The sequence below is a fragment of the Choloepus didactylus genome, chromosome 3, assembly GCF_015220235.1.
Source record: "Choloepus didactylus isolate mChoDid1 chromosome 3, mChoDid1.pri, whole genome shotgun sequence".
Classification (NCBI taxonomy): domain Eukaryota; kingdom Metazoa; phylum Chordata; class Mammalia; order Pilosa; family Megalonychidae; genus Choloepus; species Choloepus didactylus.
In genome coordinates, this window is record NC_051309.1 from 89686462 (window position 1) to 89711465 (window position 25004).

Here is a 25004-nt window from a genome sequence, read left to right on the forward strand (position 1 = left end):
TTCAATTCATAACCTCACATGGTTTCTTTTGTTAAAGTGAGGGCATTGATTGGGAAGGAATAGGATCCAGAAAATTGGCAAGGTGACATATGGGTAGATCGCAGTGAAGCTGTGGGCATCAAACCCCTAAATTCTGCCGAGTCTTCTTTGTCAGTAGAAGCAACTTTCCACTCCTGACTGAGGATGTTTATCCTCCTTATAATGGTCTCTTGTGAGACGATTCTCTTCAGGACCTACCTCATCACCCCTCTTTGCTTCTAGTTGTACACTTACGTTCCAGCAGATCCCGAAAGTGAGGTACAAAGTGTTACCTGCAAGGAAGTACACTATACTCCAAAGGAACTTTCTGGTTTTTACCAATTTATGAAGACAGAAATCTGGGGATGAATATTAAGGGTGTGGGATTATACTGGAAGAAATACAAAGTTGAATCAGCCAGAATTTATTGATACATGCCTACTAAGCAGACACTCTGGATTCAGTGTTTTAGCTCAAAGGATTAGGAAAGGGTTGGAATGTGACAGAAATTAAAGTTTGATTGGATCCATACTGTGGAGTACTTTAAGATCTAGTTGAAGATGTTCAATGTTTGGACTTTAATTTGTTACCATTAGAGAGTCACGGATAGTTTTGAAGAAGGATGCAGCATGAAGCAAAATTCTGTATGGGTAGAGAGGGGATGGGAAAAAGGGCAGGGAGTTATAGCTAAATAATGTGTTCCCAATATTAAGCATGATTAAGCAAATACACAAATCAAGGCAGGATATGATGAAGGTCCAAAAGAAGTACAAAATTAGAGAAAAAAAGAGGTTTCTTAAAGATTTTAGAGCCCAGAAGTGCAAAATTTGCCAATTTAATAAAATATATCAGCAATCTGCTTCATCCTTAGATTTTTTAGTTCCATCTTACTGCTTAAATTAAATCATTATTCATCATTTGGCTGCAACTATGACATCTTATTTGCCATAGGTATCTATTTGTGAGAGTACTGACATTTGTACAAAGCATTTCAGCCTCTACTTCTCTGTTCACATAGGCCACAATTGCTGTCAGAGAAGGGGTTTGAAGAAGGTGCAAATAAAACAGTGAGTTATCACTTAAGGGGCAGCTCTGAGGAATCGCTTCGTTTTTGTCTTGGCTCCCTAGAGACTTACCTGGACTGGTATGGCTTTAAATTGTTGATTAAATGTAAAGTTCCACTCTTTGTCCTTATCTTAAAGCCTTGCTACTCACACTCAAACTGTGGTCCACAGACCAGCAACACCAGCACCACTTGGGAGCTTGTTAGAAATGCAGAATCTCAGGCCCCATCCTAGACCTACTCACTCAGAATCTGTATTTTAATGAGATCCCCAGGGGATTCCTACCCACATAAAAGTTTGAGAAGCTCTGGACTAGAGGCTCATCCTTTTTCTTCATTCTCTGACAACTTCATTTGGCCACAGACAAAAAGGTCTCCAAAATGATATCCAGTTGGTCAAAGGCAGTTCAGGAAATAACTGGAAGGGCTACATGGTGAGTTTTGTCAAAGAATTTAAAATTTTAGAATTGGAAGAGATCTTAAGAATTATGGACCCATAAGGGGATTATGGTGATTTATCAACCAAACCAGCACTTTTTTGTTTGTTTGTTTGTTTGTTTTGCGAGTGAAAGGGGGCACAATTATAGTATATGCCAGGATAACAGATGAAAAACAGGATTGTCCCAGACAACCTCATTATTATTTACTATCAGCTAAATTTTACATACATAATAATAACCTCTGCTGTTACGTGTTATTATCCCCATTTTACAGAGAAGTTAAGTGAAGGGAGTCCCAACTGCAGGAAAGGTGGGAGATTCCTATGTGGATTTAATTGAGTCTCAAGGAGAGGGAAAGGAGGCAAAGCCGAGAAGGAGTTAAGCGCTTGAAAGGATATTGACATGAATATTGAGTTAAGCAAGAAGGGAGATAAGGGCACTCTTCTCCCATCCTTGCAAAGGTGAGCCTTGTTACTATTGGGAGCATATCTCTGCTTTACTAAATTTCAGGCGAGAAAAAGATGGAGAACTTTTGCACTTGCATCAGGCTGCTTTCTGAAATCTGCACAGGGTTTGGTCATTTACAAAGCAGTTTCAAACTCACAGTATATTTGACCCTAAAATGAACCCATATGACTGATGAAAAAGGTGAAGCACAGAAGGACTAAATGACTTGTTCAAACCAAGACTCATGTCATTACCATTTCACCATTTCCTTGTAGAATAATAATTCTCCCAAGACAGTTAAAAAGAACAAAACAAAACAAAAACCCAAACACAAATCCAGTTCATGGGGTTTGGTCATGAGCCACAGAAGTCACTGGAGATTGTATTGTAGCCATTGCCAGTCTCTGGCAAGGCAAAAAAGAGGCCACCCGTAAAACCAGGTTGCCTGTACTGCCTCCTTTGTTGGGTAAACTTTGATACAATAATTCATTATGCCTTAGTCGCCCTGGTTGAGGAAAATGGAGAATAAGAGTTTTGTTTGAATATTGTTACTGTCTTTGGCCATGAGACAAGATTTCAGGTAACTTTAGAGGCTGCCAATTACATAGAAGGCTTAATTCTGTAGTTAGTGTTAAATAAGCCAATAGAAGCTTGAGGTTTTGTGCTAAGTATGTATCAATTTTAGCAATTTGGACCAATTTGGGTAGTTGCGTCTTCTTTGTTTTTGTAAACTGGCAGGCCATATAGAGGTTTAATTTTTAGAAACCAACCCCCTGAAATGTACTCATTGGTTTTTACAGCAGCAATATATATATTTTTTTTCCAGTTTCGTGAGGGAGGGGATTTGCGACACTCACCTGGCAGGAGGTGCAGAGGACAAACATTTACATTCTTCACCAAGGGCCTTCTCTCCTCCCTTCCACTGCCTACTTTGTCCTCACCCTGGACAGGGACAGCTTTCTTTGCAGAATTTGTTATCAACAACCGTTTCAATTCAGTTTGCCGTGCCTCCCAGATTTTCCAGTTTGAAACATCCGAAAAGAGAATTACTTCTGAGAGATTTTGGTTCAATTCAAGAGTGATCTGGGCAGACTGATTTCCTTATTTACAGCAATTCTCAACACCCCCTCTCATGCTTGTTCGTAAGAACAGTTCAGGTCTAAACCGACGTGAACTGTAGTGGAGTTCATCCCGTTTTGCTCTTCATTGCTCTAATAAGGGCTAGCACGGAAGCAGTGAGGATAATCTGAAGCTCAAATCAGCTTGGCGAAGGTCGACTCGAGCCGGCAATGTTTCTGCTGCTTTGACACAGTGTCAGGTGCGCTGCAGGTGTGTGGTAATGGGCAGGGGAAGTTGTGGTTGGAATCCTCCCCGGAGAAGGGAGAGAACAGACATTCAGCTAAAGGATTTCCGTGTAAAGGAGATGGCGGAGTGCAGTGGGGGACTCGCGGAAAAAGCTTTCTACTCTCCTGATCAGCAGGATTTAGCCACACAGCTCCTTAGCGGAGCGAGGGGAAAGAGGTGTAGGAGGCGAAGGAGCGGCGCACACAGCAGCTCAGCAGAGCTCTGTTTCCTTCTCTTTCAAAGCTCTTCCAAAGAGGGATGATTACAAGAGCTTTCTCAAGCGATTTCATTTTAGGGGTGAAGAAAATGCTAACATTTTGCAGATGAGAACTCTCCTCCCTAAAGGACCTTTGCTGAATGCTGCGGGGAGGCGGGGCGCAGGGTAAACCGGAGGCCGTGGCTGTCTCAGTCCAGATCCCGCCAGGTTGCTCCTCGTTGGGTGGCGGAGGAGGTGGGGCGAGGGCAGGGCGCTGAAATAGAGCGCCCCGCGCAGGAGCGCGGCCAGCAACCAGCGCAGTCTGCGGCCGGGCGCCAGTTCTGCCGGCGGCGGGCGCGTTGCGGTGCGGTGAGCCCTCGGGGATCCTCGCTCCGGGAAGGCTTTCGTGAGTCACCCGCTGAGTTGTCGCAGTCGTCACCCAGAGGAAATTAGGCACGGGGTGGGGCGCGTTCCTCGGACTGCTCTCGCGCTGCTGCCTGCGTCGCAGTGTACCTTTGCTCACCCCTAGCTCCTGTCTTCTTAACCGCCTCATTCCGGGGTGCCCACGTTGCGGTGACTTCATTCCTGGCCTGGGCCTCTAGGCGAAGAAAGAGTTAACCGGCGGGGGCGAGGAGGAGCCTGAAAAGGGAGGAAGGAAATTGCCGTGGTTCTGAAAGTTTTTTCCTTCCCTTCTTTTGCCTGCAGTGCTGAGCGCCGAGAGGCGGCGGCGCTGACTCCCTGGAGCTGGGCTCCGCGCCTCCCCGAAGCTCCTGCCCGACCGCCTGGAGGCAGGGACAGCTGTCGCGCTCGGACCTTCTCTGTGGACGTTTTCCGAGTGGCTGCGCCGAGCCATGGAGGGCGCAGACCTAGCGGAGATGATCTTTTCCACCTGGATGACGCTGGTGATTGGCCTCATCCTCCTACCTTCGGTCTTCGGGGTGTCTTTGGGCATCTCTGAGATCTATATGAAAATCCTGGTGAAAACTTTAGAGGTGAGTGCCAGGAGGGATGCGGCTTCCCCGCGTCGGGCGGAGGTTAGAGGCGGGAGAGCTGAGTTAATGCGAAGGGTCTAGTTGGGAAGGTCAGTGGTCGCAAGGGATGTGCGGGTCGGTTCCTACCAGCATCTTGGCTTCTGAGGTTTAGCTGGAGGCATCCGAGCTCAGACTACTGGACCACTACATTGTGTCTCTGGTTGGAAAGAGAAGGCAGAACCAATCCCACTTGCCACCACGTTTCATTATTATTCTTATTAATTTTACTGATTAGGAAAACAAAGCGACAGCCTGTATATCAGTGGATTTGTTTATTTCTATTATGACATGCAGTTGTCACTTCACTTTCCTTAGTTTTTACTGCTGCAGGTTTCGGAGGTCCCTTTGCGTGCCTTAGCTAAGGCATTCTGTCCAGAAAGGCATTATGTCCTGGTTTATGCTCAAAATAAGAAACCAATTGCTAGATGACAGAAAGAAATTTGATTTTATTTTAGTGGACTCGTGAAAATTTTGTCTAACCAATGGCACTTGAAATGCCATTGGAAATGTATACTCTGACCTCAGCTCTCTGTATTCTTCCAAATTCTGCAAGAAAGGTGTTAGATGAGAGTGAGACTCATAGGGAATAACTGCATAATAAAGCCTTAAACAGGGCTTTACTAAGTTTCAGAGGACTTTCTGTTTACTACATCATCAGATGCTTCTAACAGCCTTAGGAGGTAGGGAGGGCAATGCTCCCTTTTACAGAGAAGGAAACTGAGGCTCAGAGAGGTTCAGTAGTTCACTTGAATTTAGTGTTGCAGACAGGAATCAACTGAGGTGAGGCCTGGAAGCTTAGTGGTTAGGAGTAGAGATTCTGGATTCAGATTTGCTTAGATTTAAATCCCAGCTTTGCTTTTCAGGGTATGACCTTAGGCAGGTCACTTATTTCTTGTACCTTATTTTTCTCATCTGTAAAATGGGACTAACAGTAATTCTTAGGGTTATTATGTAGTTTAAATGACTTAAAATATGCCGAGCACATTAGAAAGGTGCCTGCTCATGTTAGGTGCTGTATAAGTGTTTGCTGCTTTTAAAAGAGTGATAATATTATTGAGGTTTAACATTCTTGTTTGTTTGACTTCTAAATACCTTGTGATTTGTGGTCCCATTTTTCTGCCTTTATATTTTGTCTGCTCTGAGGACTTGGCTTTACCTTCCTTCTCCTTCAGCTTGTGGGTGGCTCCCAGATTTGCATTTCTAACCCATGGGACATGGGCTTCTACCTGCTAAACTGCTTTATCCTAAACCTTACTGGAATTTTTCTTTGTGACTATCTTTCTGCCCAATCTTTGAAGTTATATTTAATTCTTCACACTCAACTTTTACAGATCTGTGGTTTCTTAAGTTCTGTTGTTTATTCTTGGGAGCTATTTCTCAGTTTTGAGCCATATTGACTTCCTACCCTGAGCTTGGTCGTACCTTGCAGTGACCTCCAAGTGGTAGCCCTTTTTAAGAATATTTTTCCCCTAAAAGATGATCCACTTGAGCTGGTATTCACTTTTTCTTGGAACTCTGAAATCATCTCAATTATTCTCCCATACAGAATTGTAAAAGGTCTTTGGGAATTTATATTCCCTAGTGAGTATGGAGTGAAGGTAAACTGCACACACTCACTTCCAGGCACTGACTCTTGACTGTCTTGCCAGGCTTTAGTAATTTGAGGTATAGCTAAAGAGATGTCAAGTAGAGACCCCAGCTAGTTGCTCTCAGCTATACTTCGATGGGATGACACCAGTGCAGGATCTGGCCTTCGTTTGGCAGGTCCTCAGATTTTAATTGTTGTCCATCTAAAGTTAAAGAGACTTTCAGAGAGACACTCATTGTTAATCAAACTCTCGAGAATACCAATTTTCTAATTATAGTGGGACATACAGCACTTGGATTGGAAACCAGGTAGGTGACGGCATAGGGAATGATCTTTTTTTTGAAAGCAATTTTATTGAGATATATTCTCACACCATATAATCCATCCAAAGTATACGATAAATGGCTCACAGTATCATCATATAGTTGTGTATTCATCACCACAATTTCAGAACATTTTCATTATTCCAAAATAACGAAAAAAAAAAAAAAATCAAAAAGAACATCTCAAACATCCCATACCCCTTATCCTCCCTATTATTTAGATATAGTTTTGTGTTTATTTTATTACTCATCTGCCCATACACTGGATAAAGGGGGTATCAGTCACAGGGTTTCACAATCACATGGTCCCACAAGAAACACTATATAGTTCTACAATCATCATCAAGAATCGAGTTTCCTGTTTATAGTTACACAGATTCAGGTATTACCTTCTAGCTTTTCTAATACACTAGAAACTAAAAAGGAATATCTATATAAGGCATAAGAATAACCTCCAAAATGACCTCTCAACTCTATTTGAAATCTCTTAGCCACTGAAACTTTATTTTGTTTCATTTCTTTTTCCCTTTTTGGTCAAGAAGATTTTCTCAATCCCAAATGCCAGAGCTAGGTTCATCCCTGGGAGTCATTTTCCACATTGCCAAGGAGACTTATATCCCTGGATGTCATGGCCCATATGGTGGGGCAGAGGGGTGGGGGGAGTGAGTTTATTTGCAGAGTGGCTGAGAGAGGCCGCATCTGAGCAACAAAAGAGGTTCTCTAGTGTGTGTGTGTGAAGGGGGGGTAACTCTCAGGCATGATCATAAGTAGGCTTAGATTCTCCTTTGCAGGGATTAGTTTCATAAGGGCAAGCCCCAAGATCAAGGGCTTGGACCATTAAATTAGTAGTCCCCAATGCTTGCGTGAATATCAGGAATTCCCCAAGTGGGGAAGTTTAATATTTCCACATTTTCCCCCAGTCCCTCAATGGGATTTTGCAAATACTTTTTAATTTTCTGCCCAAAATACTTTGGGATGTATCGGGTATTACATTAACCTGTATAGAATAACAAGATCTCATTCTGTATTCTACGTTCCATGTAATCATGTTGTTTAAATAAACTGACCATACAGATTACATGAGATAGTGTGCTACAGAGAATATAAATTTTGTACCAAATGAACATCTCTTAAATAACATTAAAACTCAGGAATAGAAGTGACTGCTGTAAGAGCTTACAATCTAGGAACCTTTATAATAAGCCTTATTGAACATTGTATACTCCTGCATCATTGATTGCCCAAACTCTGCCCATGTTCTATCCCCTGATAATCTATGCTCTAAAATTCAATTCTCAGTGTTTGCTCATTATAGTTAGTTTATGTTAGTGAGGTCTTATAATACTTGTCCTCTCATTTCTGGCTTATTTCATTCAACTCCTCAAGGGGGATCCACCCTTTTTGCTAAGACTAAGATATTAGGTGAGAGAGGTGCATGGCACATATGGAATGAGAATGGGGATTCATTTTGTGAGCCAAGTTTGATTTGTTGGTTGTGGTTGCCTGGAGTGCTTGTGTTTGGGAGCAGCTGGACCCCACAGGAAAGAGAGCTGTGATCCCAGAGTGATGTCTGCTTTAGGTGCAAGAGAGGGAAATGGCACCCCACAGTTTTCCATCCTTCAACTAGAACAGTGTTAAGTATCCCAAAGCCATTTCTTTTAGGCTGTGGTTAGTACAGTGGATTGATTTTCCCTACTGTAGGGATAATTTCTTAAAAAATTTTCTTTAAAAGTATGCTTGTTTTTTAGTATTAGAATATCTTTAGTTCTGGAAAAATACTCTGCCTTTTGTAGAAAATATGCAGGGACCAACCCTTCTGTTACTCATCATTCCTTAGACAATTTTCAACGGATTTGTTTGCTTCTTTCTTTTTTTGCATTCTAGTCCCAAGGATATTCTTTGGGCTCTTTGACTGGAATTGGCTATTTCTCAAATTTCCTTGGTTTCAATTTACATACCATTTTAAAAGGTCATCCATTATGAGTTTACTTTTATGGGTTTTCTTGTTAATGGGTAGCTTTTTCATGACCATGAACTCAAATGCTGGAAGTTGAAATGTGTGCGGGTACCTTCTGAATAGCTAGGACTGTGGTAATTGCTAACTGTCAAGTAACTCACCAAGCTATATGCTCTTCTCTGACCCTAGCTTCACTCACCAGTTCAGGTGATAATCATTTATTGAGTACCTACTTCATGCCTTCTTTGCGCGTGTCAATAAGTCCCTGATACGGCAAGCTACATGAGGACAAGGCTTGAATTTTTAGCTTAGAAGGGGTATATAATGATTTCTTAGGGACATGTATGCCAGTATTATAACTTTAAAATATTTTAGGAATGCAAACTATGACAAGCAAAACTTTTGACCAGGGGACATGTAGAGGTGATGCTATATTAGGATCCTATATTAGATCCTATATCAGAGATCCTATATTAGGAGTTTGAATTTGAATACTCTTTGTTACTTGATACTGTTTTTTTGCTCCTATGTGGTAAGACTTAACGTATAATATAGGAGTTTGATCCTATATTAGGATCTCTGGGAGGGTGTGTGTGAAGATTTTATATTTATCAAACAGGAGCATGGATTACAGATTTGATAATGCTCTTCTTGACTGTGAAAGTTACTTATAGGGTTAATGATGGGGTGAGGGTAGGGAGGGAGTGCTATTGGGTTGGCCTAAGGTTTATTATTAGTGAAAAATAATGAGAAGAGAATATAAGACTGATGGAGAGGAGGAAGGTGGGGGAAAAGTATGCAAGATGTGAATTATCTAATCTAAACAGATAATACAGGCCATGGACAGGTAATAAATGTTAGTGAACTAAATTTCCCCTTCACTTTTGAGGAGTCAGCTGGAAGAATGAACAGTTTCCTTCAAGTAACTGACCTGTGGTCTGGGACAGGTCACTTAACATCTCAACCTTAGTTTCTGCATGTGTATGTAGGAATATGCCTCATAGGGTTACTATAAAGATTAAATGAGGAGAGGTAAATGAGAGCACTGGATACATAGTAGGTGCTCAGATCTTAGTGGAGTTTGAATTGGAACACTCTTCGTTACTTGATACTGTTTTTTTGCTCCTGTGTGGCAAGACTTGACATATCTTCAGATTCTTTGAATCAATGTGTATACTCAGAGTAGACTATTCCTGTGTCTAATTTGAATAATTATTTTTTTCCTTTTACCCTGTTTTCCATCCACCAATTAGTTTTACATCGTTTTTAAAGGACTGTCAATAGTTCTCAGATGGTTATAACACATTTGGTGTTGGAAATTTAATAAATTTGCTGGAAGGCCATGACCGTTTATGATTAAAAGTACTAATAAGAAAACCTACTGTATCAGTCAGGGATTTTCCATAGAAAGAGAGTCAACAGGGTGGGATTGGAGGATGGAGGACAGGAGGCTCAAAGGGACACAGTTGAGACATAAGGAAAAGGAAATGTAGAATGTAAGCTTTGTATCATTGTTGAATCTCTTGTACTTCTTACCTGCGCTTAATGGGATTGCATAAAAGAATGTTCTTATTCATGGGAAGTGTATATGTGAATTATAGTGTTTGTTCAAGGATGTGTGCAGCTAGCTCTCATATGTTCAGAAGACAGAGCAATAGATGAGGGATGATAGATAGGGAGAGAGGGAGGGAAAGAAATAGCGATGTGACAGCATGTTAAAGTTGGTGGATTGAGCTATGGGGGAGGGGGGTCAGGGTATGATGGAATTCTGTGTATGGGGTTAGTATTGCTTTTGCAACTGTTCCTATAACTTTGAATTTATTTCAAAATTAAAAAAAACACATACACACACAATAATTAAAAAAAAGAAAAAGAAAGAGAGTCAACAGGAAAGAGATTTATTATAAGGAATTGGTTCACGTAACTGGATCTTGCAAGGCTAAACTCTAGAGTGACACACAGACTGGAAGCTCTGATAAAGGTGATGTTGAAGTACTTAGTCCAAATTCCCCAGGGTAAGCTGGCTGGCTGGAAATTCTGGCAAGAGTCCTCATTGAAGTCCTGAGGCAGAAATTCTTCTGACCTCTGGAACCTTCAGTTCTTGCTGTTAGGGCCTCCAACTGATTGCATTAGGCTCACCTGCAAAATGGATAGTAATCTCCTTTACTTAAGGTCAACTGATTGTCAAGGCTAATCCCATCTATGGAATACCTCCATAGCAACAATCAGGCCAGTATTTGACCAAACAACTGATGTCATAAACTAGCCAAGTTGACACGTGAAATTAACCATCACACCTACCATGTATTAATCACTCTCTGTGAGCCAGCTCCTGTGTAGTATTCTTTTATGTAATTTAATTCCACTATATCTTTCTGAGGTAGGGTCTGTTGTTACCCCCACTGATAGAACGGGGAATAGCACTTCAGAGGGAGAGAGATCATCTGTCTAGATAGAAGCTCATGGCTGTAAGTGGTATAATCAGGACTTTAATTTGAAGCTGGAACCCGACTTCTTAATCTATCAAGAAGACAACCTCTGCCAAGATCCTGTTTAACACGATTGGTGACCAGTTGTTACCTGAGTAAGACTCATAATTTGTGTCTTCATACACTTTTATGCATTTTCTTCCTCTCCTTCCTTTCTCCTTAGTTAATCCCTAAATGCCCTTGTAGTTTAAAAACTAGAAGTTGTAATTGTCTAGTTAGTCACATTTTTGCAAGCTTTTGACCTAATCTTTAAAAATCAGACTTGACACCATTTCTTTAAGATGAATGTTGGACAGCTGTCTTTTTTTTTCTCCAAAAGGATTTTGAAATAAAGTGGAATGAAACCTTGATTAAAAAAGTGTCTTTCAACTTTCTTTGGAGGGTGGGGTAGAGAGCAGTAATGAGGATTGGTAGAAGCTGCTTTTGTACTTTGGGACCATCTAGCAATCAGAGCTGCATCTTACTTGAGCAGATGTGTTCAGAGATCATTCTGGAAGAGATTCAGAACCTCTGGAAGAGAGTCTACCTTTGCATTTGGACTTACCTGATCAGCTAAAAAAGAAATAGCTACTTTTTGGGAAATACACAGACAGCTTGGAAATTGCTGAACATTTTTGATACATAAGTAAAGTGTGGGGTAGGGGAAGGAGGAGGAAGCCAGCATTTTTCTAGTGCCTGCTTTGTACTGGGCCCCTGGTAGGTTATGTCCTTTAATCTTCACAACCCTTGGTATTTGTCCCATTTTAGAGATGATAAAACTGAGGCCCAGAGAGGTTAAAGTCATTTGTCTGCGATGATTGCAACTAGAGAGTGGCAAAATTGCAATTCCAGTGTGCATCTGTCTGGCTGCAGAGCATAGCTGCTTTTTCACTTTTCACTGGAGGCTAAGCATAGAAAATGGTTTTCCAGTGCAAATTCCCATTTGTATTAATTGGCTTTTCCTCCAACTTTAAAGTTTGCTAATTTTGAATACCATAACTGCATTTTGTAGGACAGACTTTTATTGTTACCATTTCAGGAGCAATTCTGGGTTCTGAAACTTGTCTGGTGATAGAATACAGAGCCCTTTGTGGCACAACATGCTATTTGAAAAATGTCATAGAAACCAACATATTCTATCATGTGAGCAGGAAATAATTGTCCTAGCCTAAGGTAATTGCCATTTGTATAAAATACAAAATCACATGCCCACAATAAAACAAAATGGGTTATGAGATTAACAATAATTGGTTGTTCACAAAATTTTATTTTATCATCTTTGGCCTATTTACCACTGATAATAGGTGTCAAAGCTTTAAGTAAAAATCTATGGAAATAAAACTTTACTTCAACTGAAAAAAAGATGGGAGGTAAAAGTCCAGAGTTTGAGAACTCCTGAAACAAATCACAAAGAAGGTAAAAGAATGCAACAAGATTAAAATTGAGTCTTAGCATTAATGACTTGCCACTTGCAGCTTGGAAAATTATGACTCTATTTATAGGTTGTTCCCTAAGTGCAAATGACATGTTCTTACTTGGCTCTCTAGGTTGTTATGTGGGGGTCCTGACATTGTCATATGATACCTGACTCCTTGGCTTGCAGGGGTATGTTTTAGGTATTTATTCTCTTTCGTTGGTTTTCTTATTTATTTGAAAATTTTTTTACCTCTCTATTTAACCCCTTCTGAGCCTAGCAATAACTGAGGTTTATTTGCCTTGACACATTTTCTATCTTTTTGCCCCATTAAGGGTGCTTATGTATTAATTATGATTATAGTGCCTTTTGCTTCTTATTTTGCTACCACTTCCCCCAAAATCAGTTAATTTAGACACTGTTAGCTTCTGGAATTGTAATAATCTAAATAACGTTTTATTTGTTTTCTAAAGTAGAAAAGCAGCCATTGGGATACTCTGCATTACTAAGTTAAATAAATTCACTTGCAGGTTTTGAACTAGGATGTTAATGGCAAATAATTTGGGGACTGTGTGAAAAGTATATAAAGGAGAAAATAAAAAAAATCACATCTTCATATATTTCTTTCCACTCTTATGTACATTCAAAACAAAACAGGAGTTAATGTTTTCACTTCTTAAATTCTATCGTACCTGTGGATCCTCATAATCATAACTATGCAACTTAATAAGTAAGCAACCAGGTGGGAAAATAATCTCTTTAGTTAGTGATTTCACTGATTCCTGTCCAGCTTTCAAAAATCTTGTACTGCCTCTTCCTGCCAACTTATTTCTGATGCAGCCAATTAGGCCTCTTTGAGCATGTCCCACCTCTGAAGGCCTATTTATTTTGAAAATAATTGTTATCTTTCTTTGGGGCCTGTGTTTAGGTTTTTATATGGGTTATCTCATTTAATTCTTATGGCAACTTGATGAGATTAGGCACTGTATCTTCATTTTACAGATGACTAAATGGGTCTAGAAGGATTAAGTAACTTTAGACCCAGTCTTGATGACCTAACCTTTGCTCTTGACAACTATGTTTCGTCGCCTTGTCAAGGAGTACATTATTGGGACACCAGATGTGGGTGAGGGGTTTAGACGGATAAAAATGATCCTTTACTCATTTTATTAGAGCATTATCAGTAATTAATGTGAGTGCATCTGGGATAATAAAAAATTCATGGCGTTCTCTCTTAAATTCATGTAGAGTCGTGGCTTAATATATAATTTCATATCCATATAATCATGGTTTAAGTATTTTAAATTGAGGATCAGTTTAAATTAATACTTTTGTTTTTGAACAGTGGGCAACAATACGAATTGAAAAAGGAGTCCCAAAGGAGTCGACTCTTAAAAACTCAGCTTCTGTTGGTAAGCTTTCTTTTTCATTGTGATTAAAATATTGAAATTGGATAGAAGCACAAATACCCAATTTGAACTGTAAATATGCAGAGAGCAGTGTATTCTATAGGCTTGGATTGTTTGTAATTCTGTCCTATATGCAAAATAGCAGTAGTCTGAGTTTGGATTGAATTCTTCCTCTAAGGGGATAATATGTACTAATTCATCTATGTGTTCTTACAGGGTAGTATTTCCCTTTCAAAAGGGCATGTTTTAAAAGATGCCTTTTTTTTTTTAATTAGAGAAGTTGTCATTTTACAGAAATACCATGCAGAAAATACAAGGTTCCAATATATGCCCCCCCTCACACACACAGTTTTCCCTATTATTAACAGTTTGCATTAGTATGGTAACTTTGTTACACTTGATGAAAGACTATCATTATAATTGTACTATTAACTATAGTGCATGGTTTACATTAGGGTTCAATATTTGGTTGCAGTCTTATTTTTTTTTCATCTTATTTTATTTTATTTAAGTAACATATATACAATCTAAGATTTCCCCTAAAGCACATTCAAATATGTAATTTGGTGGTGTTAATTACATTCACAATGTTGTGCTATCATCATCGCCATCCATTATCAAAACTTTTTGGTCACCCAAACAGAAACTCTGTATCAATTAAACATTAACTTCCCCTAACCTACCCCCACCCCAGTTCCTGGTAATCTATATTCTAGTTTCTGATTCATATCAGTGAGATTATGCAATATTTGTCCTTTTGTGTCTGACTCATTTCACTCAGTATGATGTATGTAAGGTTCTTCCATGTATAGTGTGTATAGAACTTCATTCCTTTTTAATGCTGAATAATATTGCATTGTATGTATATAGGACATTTTGTTTATCCACTCATTGGTTGTTGGACACTTCGATCTTTTGGCAGTTGTGAATAATGCTGCTGTGAACATTGGTGTGCCAATATCTGTTTACATCCCTCCTTTCAATTCTTTGGGGGTATAAATCAAGAGGTGGGATTGCTGGGTCATATGGTTAATTCTATACTTTATTTTCTGAGGAACTGCAAAACTGTCTTCCACAGCAGCCACACCATTTTACATTCCCACCAACAATGAATGAATGTTCATATTTCTCCACAATCTCTCTAACACTTATTTTCTATTTCTTTAATAGTACCCATTCTAGTGGATGTGATGTGGTATCTGATTGTACTTTCGATTTGTAATTCCCTAATGACTAACAATGTTTAGTATCTTTTCATGTGCCTATTGGCCCATTTGTATATCTTCTCTGGAGAAATGTCTATTCAAGTCTTTTGCCCAATTTTTGATCAGTTGTTTGTCTTTTTTGTTGTTCAGTTGTAGGATTTCTTTATATATTCTGGATGTTAAACCCTTATTAGATATGTGGTTTCCAAGTATTTTCTCCCATTCTGTAGGTTGTTTTTTTACTTTCATGATAAAGTCCTTTGATGCACAGAAGTTTTTAATTTTGATTATGTCCCATTTATCTATTTTTTTTTCTGTTGCTTGTGTTTTGGGTGTAAAGTCTAAGAAACCATTGCTTTACACAAGGTCCTGCAAGATGCTTCCCTATGTTTTCTTCTAGTTTTATAAGTTTGTTCTTATATTTAGGTCTTTGATCCATTTTGAATTAATTTTTGTATATGGCACAAGGTAGGGGTTCACCTTAGTTCTTTTGCAAATGGATATCTAGGTATCCGAACACCATTTGTGGAAGAGATTATTCTTTCCCTATTGAATGGACTTGTCACTCTTGTCAAAGGTCAATTGGCCATAGATGTGAGGGTTTATTTCTGAACTCTCAATTCATTTCCACTGATCTATATATGTCATTGCATCAGTACCATGCTGTTTTGAATAATGTAGTTTTGTCAATGTTTGCTTCATAAATTTTGGGGCTCTGCTTTTAGGCACATATGTATTTGTAATTGCTGTGACTTCTTATTGAATTGACTCCTTTATCAGTGACCTTCTTTGTCTCTTGTAATAATTTTTGACTTAAAGTCTATTTTATCTGATATTAGTATAGCTACTCCAGCTCTCTTTTTTTTTTTACTTTATTTTTTTTATTTTATTTTTTATCATCATTTTATTGAGATATATTCACATACCACGCAGTCATACAAAACAAATTGTACTTTCGATTGTTTACAGTACCATTACATAGTTGTACATTCATCACCTAAATCAATCCCTGACACCTTCATTAGCACACACACAAAAATAACAAGAATAATAATTAGAGTGAAAAAGAGCAATTGAAGTAAAAAAGAACACTGGGTACCTTTGTCTGTTTGTTTCCTTCCCCTACTTTTCTACACATCCATCCATAAACTAGACAAAGTGGAGTTTGGTCCTTATGGCATTCCCAATCCCATTGTCACCCCTCATAAGCTACATTTTTATACAACTGTCTACGAGATTCATGGGTTCTGGGTTGTAGTTTAATAGTTTCAGGTATCCACCACCAGCTACCCCAATTCTTTAGAACCTAAAAAAGGTTGTCTAAAGTGTGCGTAAGAGTGCCCACCAGAGTGATCTCTCGGCTCGTTTTGGAATCTCTCTGCCACTGAAGCTTATTTCATTTCCTTTCACATCCCCCTTTTGGTCAAGAAGATGTTCTCCATCCCACGATGCCGGGTCTACATTCCTCCCCGGGAGTCATATTCCACGTTGCCAGGGAGATTCACTTCCCTGGGTGTCTGATCCCACGTAGTGGGGAGGGCAGTGATTTCACCTTTCAAGTTGGCTTAGCCAGAGAGAGAGGGCCACATCTGAGCAACAAAGAGGCATTCAGGAGGAGACTCTTAGGCACAAATACAGGGAGGCCTAGCCTCTCCTTTGCAGCAACCATCTTCCCAAGGGTAAAACTTATGGTAGAGGGCTCAACCCATCAAACCACCAGTCCCCTATGTCTGTGGTCATGTTTCCAGCTCTCTTTTGCTTATTATTTGCATGATATGTTTTTTTTTTTTTTTTTTTTTCCCATCCTTTTACTTTCAGCCTACTTGTGTCTTTGAATTTAAGGTGAGTCTCTTGTAAATACCATATAGTTGGGTGTTGCTTTTTTATCCATTCTGCAAATCTCTGCCTTTTTACTGGAGAGTTTAATCCAGTCACTTTTAAAGTAACTACTAATAATGTAGAACTCTCTTCTGCCATTTTGCTATTTGGTCTTTATAAGTTTTATACCTTTTTTGTCCCTTAATTCTTACATTCTTACTGATGCTTACTTTCATATTTATTTGATTTTTTTGTATTCTACCATTTTGAGTCCCTTCTCATTACTTTTGGAATATACTTTTCATGTATTTTCTTTGTGGTTACTCTGCACTAAAATTTAACATCCTAGATCTATAATAATCACATTTAATTTATACCAGCTTAAATTCAATAACCTACACATTCACTGTTCCATGCCTTCCCATCCCTCCACCTTTTCTTGTACTTGTTAAATTATATCTTTAAATATTATATGTCCCAAACCATAGATTTATCATTACTTTTTATGCATTTGCATTTTAGAACCTGTTAGAAGTAAAAAGTAGAATTACATATTCATATCAAAAATACAATATAATAGTACTGGAATTTGTAATTATGCATGTGGAGATCTTTATTTCTTTATGCTGCTTCATTCCACTGTCTAGTGTACTTTCCTTTCAGTCTGAAGAACTACCTTTAACATTGCTTATATAGGCCAGGTGTGGTGTTAACAAACTCCTTCTGCTTTTGTTTATCTAGGAATGTCATAATCTCTCCCTTATTTTTTTAAATTGGTTTTTTTCCCATGCGTGTATTTATTTTATTACTCAGCTAACCATACACTGGATAAAGGGGGTGTCAGTCAAAAGGATTTTACAATCACATTGTCATAATATAAAAGCTATATAGTTATACGATCATTATCCAAGATCAAGGCTATGATCTCCCTCATTTTTGAAAGAGAGTCTCCCTGGATGTAAAATTCTTGGTTAGCAATTGTTTTCTTTCAGAACTTTAATTATTTCATCCCACTGCCTTCTTGTTTCCATGGTTTCTGATGAGAAATCAGCATCTAATCTTATCAGAACTGTCTTAAACATAATACACTGCTTTTCTCATGTAGCTTTCTACTGGTCCTTGATGCTTCACAGTTTGACTGCTATGTGTCTGGGCATGATTCTCTTTGATTTATCCTGTTTGGGGTTCATTGGCTTCTTGAATGTGCATATTCATGTCTTTCATTAAATTTGGGATGTTTTCTGTCATTAATTACATATTCCTTCTACCCCTTTCTCTTTTTCTTCTCCTTCTGGGATTCCCATATGCATATATTGGTATGCTTAATGGTGTCCCACAGGTCTCTTAGACCCTGTACCAGTTTCTATATATTATGTCCCCCAGAAAAAGCCATGTTCTTTGATGCAGTCTTGTGGGGCAGACATATTCATGGGGCTTAAGTTGAAACGTTTGGATTAGGCTGTTTCCATGGAAATGTGCCCCACCCAACTGTGGGTGATAACTCTGATTGGATAATTTCCATGGAGGTGTGGCCCCACCCATTCAGCATGGGTCTTGGCTGGTTTACTGGAGCACTATATAAGCTCAGACAGAAGGAGTGAGCTTGCTACGGCCAAGAGGGACACTTTGAAGAATGCACAGGAGCTAAGAAGAGAGGAGCTGCAGATGAGAGTTTGAAGACAGCCGTTGAAAGCAGACTTTTGCTCTGGAGAAGCTAAGAGAGGAAAAATGCCCCAAGTGCAACTAAGAGTGACGTATTTGAGGAACTGCACCCTAGAGGGGAACGTCCTGGGAGAAAGCCATTTTGAAACCAGAACTCTGGAGCAGATGCCAGCCATGTGCGTTCCCAGCTAACAGGTTTTCTGGACACCACTGGCCATCCTCCAGTGAAGGTACCCAATTGCTGATGCCTTACCTTGGACACTTTATGGCCTTGAGACTGTAACTGTGTAACCAAATAAACCCCCTTTATAAAAGCCAATCCACTTCTGGTATTTTGCATTCTGGCAGCATTAGCAACCTAGAATAGACCCCATCACCTTTTTCATTTTTTCTTTTTTTTCCTTTCTGCTTCTTAGCCTCAATCATTTCAATTGTCTTGTCTTCAAATTCACAGATTCTTTCTTCTGCCAACTCCAATCTGCTGTTGAAACCTTCTAGGTTATCTTTTATTTCAGTTGTTGTGGTCTTCAACTCCAGTATTTCTGTTTGGTTCCTTTTTAAGGTTTCTATCTCTTTACTGAGATTCTCATAATGTTCACATGTTGTTTTTTCTGATATGTCCAAAGGCTAGTTTTATTTGTTTATGGCTTCTGGATTTTTATCTTGTTCCTTTGGAAAGACCATGATTCTCTTTCTTTGTCTTTTAATCTTTTGTTGCATTTTGTATATTTTAATACTTTAAAATGTTAACTATGGGATTTAGTCCCTGAGCTGTCTGTACCTTAAGTGTATCTAGCTAGTGATATGACAAAGATTTCCTTGAGTGTCAGGTGCTAATGAAAACAAACCAGTGCAGAAAACATCTTTCAGGTCTTTACACTTTCTGTATTGGCTGGTGTTCTCCTTCAGAGTTTGGCCCTCCTATCAAGAAGATCAACCTGAGGTGAATGTGAAGTGCAGGTCCCTCTTCATCTTTTCTGAGCCTGGATCTTGTCTTGGGCTTGTGCTTCCTGGTAGCCTTAGAACTTGCCCTGTTTACAGGAATTCGAATGCCCCTCAACTCCCTATGAAATAGACTTTCTCCCTCTCATGGGTGCTCCGTTGTATGATTTAAATCAGGTAATCCTATGCCCCAGGTTGCTTTTACTTAATTGTTTATGTCTGCAAGCTGCTTCTACCTACAGAGCACGTTCTGGGAGGAGAAACCAGAGATGGGTTTTCTAGTTCAGTCTCTAGGCTGCCACCTGATTGGTTGGCACGAACATACGTGTATGGGCGTACGGGTTACTCTGCTCCCTCGGGAACAGGGCCAAGGTCCCATGATGGTTGCACAGGCTGGCTCCACACTGCACCAGAAGAGGTGTGGGAGAAGGGCCAGCAAGGGCCTCTTGAGCATCTACCATTTTTCAAAGCTGTGCTTTCTTGATTTGGCATTTGCCCATTTACTGCAGCACTTTAACACTTTTCTGGGGTTTTGAGGAAGATGGCTCTGCAAGTTTTTACAAGTTATTCAACGATTTTGTGAGAGAATGGCACCCAGGAGCATCTTATGCTGCCATTTTTATCGCCTGCTCATCTGCCCATGATTTTAAGGTTGTGGTCACTGTTTTTTTTTTTTTTAAAAAGGGAGGATAGTTGGATCTCTTAGGTGTTAAAATTTATTTCTGAGGCTTCATTAACACCTTATTTTAATTTGTAGTTCTCAAACTGTGTTCCTCAAAATATTCTTTACTCCTGAAGGCTAATTGGCAATTCAAGAAATAAAAATAACTTCTCAGTGAAATAAACTACTGCATCTTGCTTTGGAGAGTCATATTGCACAATAATAAAGACTTGGAAAAGTCCTGCAATAAAGGAACTTATAGAATTTTATTTAATTTAGTGTTTCTTAATATTCTTTGACTGTGGTACCCTTTTTCCTGAGCTAACAATTAAACTGAGCTAACCAGTTCCTGCCTCTATTTGTGTACTTTCCTTTTATCCACATAAACCCTTTCCCTTGGTGTAAGTTTTAAGAATTATTTGAGAAATTGGGTTCATAGGTGAGAAGAATTCTATGGGAGCAATGGCTATGCAATAAGAAAGCAATAAATCATTGGATTTAATTTTTTAAATCTTTAGACTAAGCCTTTATGTGTTTTTTAAAAAGTAATACAGAAATGATTTTGTGCCCATCTAATTAGGAGTTAAAAAATAGCCAAAATGTCAAACACGTCACTAGGAGGAATTCATCTTTTGGTGGCTTTTCCAAAAGGAGTTGTAAAGATTGTATCCTAGTTTGAGTTTTGGAAATAAAAAAGCACTTGAGTGAAAACTTCTTAGCATTTTTCTACTATTGAAACAACTAGTAGAGCTTCATAATGTAGAGTAAAATACCAAAGTGTTATCACTAATAACATTTTTACCTAGGTTGGATTTTTTCTGTTTGTATTTGATCCAGATACTTTCTTAGGTATAGCAGATCTAATTTTTTATTTTTTCTGGGAACATTTTTTAAATGTATGCTCTTGTGATTTAAAGGAGAGAATAACCTCCATTGTTGGTTTTCTGTTACACTTGGTGAGACTTTTGGGTTGTCATCAGTGACCTTGAATGAAATTCTATGGAGCCATATAGATTGGGGTGGTGGTGTGCACATCTTGGGCTGTGATTAAAAGGGCACAGAGCTTTTCAATTTGGTAGGTTAAGAAGATTAAAAACTCAGTAGGTGAGAATGTCCGGTAGCATTGTTGTAGTCTATCTGGAAGTGAGGATTTAAGAATACCTTTACTTGTTATGTTTGTTTTTTTGTCATACTTCTGCCTTTTCTATTTTTGGACTTTATCTTTTCCATGCTAACTCCAGGAAAGAGTGGAGGAGAAAATATAAGTCATAATGGTCTAGAATAAGACTGATGCGTACAACATTTGTCATATTTCATCCAGAGTGTCCATTCTTCTTTTTAGCCTATGAAATTGGGAATTGACTATCACAGTTATTGAAAATTTGCTACATGTACGGTAGATGATTAGGACAGGGTCCCTGTAGGGAGTTAGGCATCCAACAGGCAATTGCGATAAATTCTAAAATAGGTGCATAAGCAAAGCACAGTAAGCAATCTAATTTAGGCTCTGATATGTGCTGCTTTCATCTCTGCCAATCTCACAACTGTGTGTGGTATGTGCCTCTGCTCCTGTCCTGACTCCCTGCTTGGATAGCCACTGCTTACAGGGCGTGTGCCCTGTTGATACATCCTGATGTTTGGAGTCACTTGAGAGGTAGTGTCACAATCCTAGACAGAATGACAGAGGGTGATGAAATTCTTGCACTGAGCACTTGTGTGCTTGACTGGTGCAATCATTTCCCTTTGGAGCATCATGTCTCTGTACTGCAGCCAATGATACACAAGTCAAGTTGGGCCAATAAAAGTTTAGGCAAGGGTCACAGTCAGGCCAAGGGCCCCAGGAGTGCTGGTGCTGTTTTGATATATCTCTGAATGATATAGTACTGCTAATAGGTTTGGGGTGAGTTGAGAAGGAGAGACTAGCTAAACTGGGCAAATAGTTATCTTTATTTTTGGCACAAAAAATTCCTTCTTCCCCTCTTAAAAAAATTTTTTTAACTTTTTATTTTTATGGGATAGTTGCAAAAATAATACAAACCCCATAGAGAAGGGCAACAAACCCCCTAGATACCCAGATCTGCCAACTTTTTTCCCACCACATTTTTTTAATTCAATTTTATTGAGATATATTCACATCCCATGCAGTCATACAAAGCATACATTCAATTATTCACAGTACCATTATATAGTTGTTCCCACCACCTTTTAACATTTTGCTACATGCCGTATTTTCTCCCATCCATCCATCCATCTTTCTTCCTTTCTGTTTTCTAAACCTTTGAGTGTAGGTTGCACACATCATGCTCTTTGAACACTGAATACTGCCATGTACATTTCCTAAGAACAAGGACATTCACTTATGTAACTGTCTTAAGTGCAGTTATCAAGTTCAAGAAATTTAACCTAGATATAAAGTTTACAGTCTATGTTTCAATTTTTTTTCAAATATTCCAATAATGCCCTTTTGGGAGTTTTCTCCTCCATTATTAGATACCATCCAGGATCATGTTTTGCCTTTAGTTGTTATTGTTTCTTTAGTCTCTCTTTCTTAAATTGTGGAACCATAGATACAACATAAACTTTCCCAATTCAACCACAATGTTGTGGTGCCCTCACCACCATCTATTACTAGAACTTTCCCATCTCCCCAAACAGAAACCCTAAACTCATTTTGTACAAACGCCTCATTGTCACTGCCCGCCCTCCCCCCACCCCACCCTGGTAACCTGTACTATACTTTCTGTCTCTATAAATTTGTTTCTTCTAATTATTTCATATCATTGAGATCATTCAATTTTTGTCCTTTTGTGTGTGGTTTATTTCAGTCGACATGATGTCTTCAAGATTCATCCATGTTGTCACATGTACCAGAAATTCATTCCTTTTTATGGCCAAGTAATATTCCATTGTATGGAGGGATCACATTTTGTTTCTCCTTCTGCCCCTCTTGCTTTTAGTGAAAAAGACTTGTTGAAACACATTTTAAACCTCCCTCCCCATTTAACCCCTATTGCATTATCTTTCTGCCAAATGAAGACTGAGCTCAGGGAAATATTATCTTTATGGGTTAAATAATCCTGTTTTGTCTTTACCACACCCTACTTTGTCTTTTATTAGTAAAATGACTAACTTATTGAGCTTCAGATGTGATTATAAATAAGGTCTCTTTAAGAAGCTCAATTATTGCACCTTTCTCTTCTAGGTTTAAGGACTTTTCCTCCTTGTTAAAACAAAGGTGAAGATAAATCTTTTTTCCCCTTTGAAATAACTGTGTTTTACTGAGCTTTACACTTTAGTGATAGCTACCCCTAAGTCCTTGTTCTCTGAAAGCTAGTGTGCTAGAACCACAGCAGAGAAGGCTGAAATAAAATGAAGAAAGAGAAGGGCAATGGCTCCTTGGCTTCTTTGCAACAGCTGTCCTCTCATCTCTCCAGCCATGGGGCAAATGCATTTCTTCCAACCCTGGGGCGTGGTCTGGCTGAGATTTTAGCAACTTTTGTTTTACCCTGTTGTAAATAGTACAAGGGGTTATTTTACTATTAAGAGTAGCCAGTCTCACTTTTTGGGTACCTGATTGATTTCTAGGAGTTATTATCCTATCAGCCTTGAATTGGTTAGTAATTGTAATTGTAATTAACAGAATTAATTATGTAATATTCATATTCAATATTAATTCCAGTATAATTGCATCATGATGCTAGGACATTTTTGAATGATTACCAACCAGAAGTCAGCAGGCATGAATAAAGGTCTGCCTTTGCCCTTGACCTTGAGTGAGTTGCAAGTAATACGAATAAATAGAGGCTGTGGTGCAGTCGTTATGGCCCTGTGTCCTGGAGTTAGCTGCTGGCCTGACTCAGCACTGCTGGGAGCAGGAAATGGTGCAGCCCCTACCCACCTCCAGGAGGGAACACAGGTGAAGATTTTTGGTAACATGATCTACTGTTAATTTAGCCCTTGTGTTAAATTTCTCTTCTGTATTCAGTGGGATTATCTTATTGATAAATTACTGGAACTTGTCTAGCTACTTGTTAGAGAGAGGCAAATAATCCAGTTATGGGGTATGGAGAGATTATAGGTTGAGCTTTTCTTGTCTTGTTTAAGTTTGCATGCTTTTGTGCTTGATGATGATGACAAAAATTTCAAACATAAGAAAAGAAAATAGGTTAGTGAAACCCGTATAACCAGGTTCAATATTTGTCAAGATTTTGCCATTCTTGATTTAACTATCAACCCTCTCATATTTTGCTGAAGTATTTTAAAGCAGGTACAAGATATGATGTCTTTTCGTGCCTCTTTAAAATGAAAGTTTTTTAAAGCAAACATAATGCTATTATCTCTTTAAGTTAGTAATTTCTAAATATCATTTAATACACAGTGCATATATAACTCTCCATAATTGCATCAAATCACTTTTATAATTGATGTGCTTGAATTGAGATTCAGTCAAGGCCTACAAATATGCTTATTTATTTAAAAGTTTTACACTGCCTTAATCAAAAATTTGGAAGTTGATTCATTTATTCTTTTCTGTGGATAAGGTTTGGGAGTACAATTTTTGTTCTTGGAACAGACAAAAATTACTTGTAGCAGGTGATTCTGAGAAAATTCATTAGAAACCATGCATTTTTATCCTCACAGCTTAGTATAGCTCTGTAGAAGGCAATGTTTTGATCCTTTTATTTGTTTGAAAACTGTCAAATTAGTCATCTGTATTTCTTTTACGTGCCATATAATGAAAAATTTGTTCACCACTTTGGAGAACACTTTGGCAGTACCTAGTGAAGTTGAATACAATTACTCTACAACAGCGCAATTCAGTTCTCCTAAGATATCTAACTTACCACACTCTCAGCATGTGTGTATTAGGAGACATGTTACAAGTATATAAAAACAATGGAAATGTGGAAGCAACCCAGTCACCCATCAGGCAAATTAATAAATAAACTGGTTTACTCATATTCTACATCAGACAAAATGATTAACTAGATCTACATGAAGAGAACAAAGTAGATAAA

General features: G+C 38.7%; 1 protein-coding gene across 1 annotated transcript in view; it reads left to right on the forward strand.

The window, feature by feature from the left end:
• The first annotated feature begins 3842 nt into the window (after positions 1–3842).
• GPAT3 (glycerol-3-phosphate acyltransferase 3) overlaps positions 3843–25004 on the forward strand; it is a 76781-nt gene continuing 55619 nt past the window's right edge. Inside the window, exons 1-3 of the mRNA XM_037830152.1 lie at positions 3843–3914; positions 4214–4500; positions 13635–13701. Of these exons, the coding sequence (XP_037686080.1) occupies positions 4360–4500; positions 13635–13701 (208 nt within the window). The 5' untranslated portion in view covers positions 3843–3914; positions 4214–4359. The remainder of the gene's footprint in view (positions 3915–4213; positions 4501–13634; positions 13702–25004) is intronic.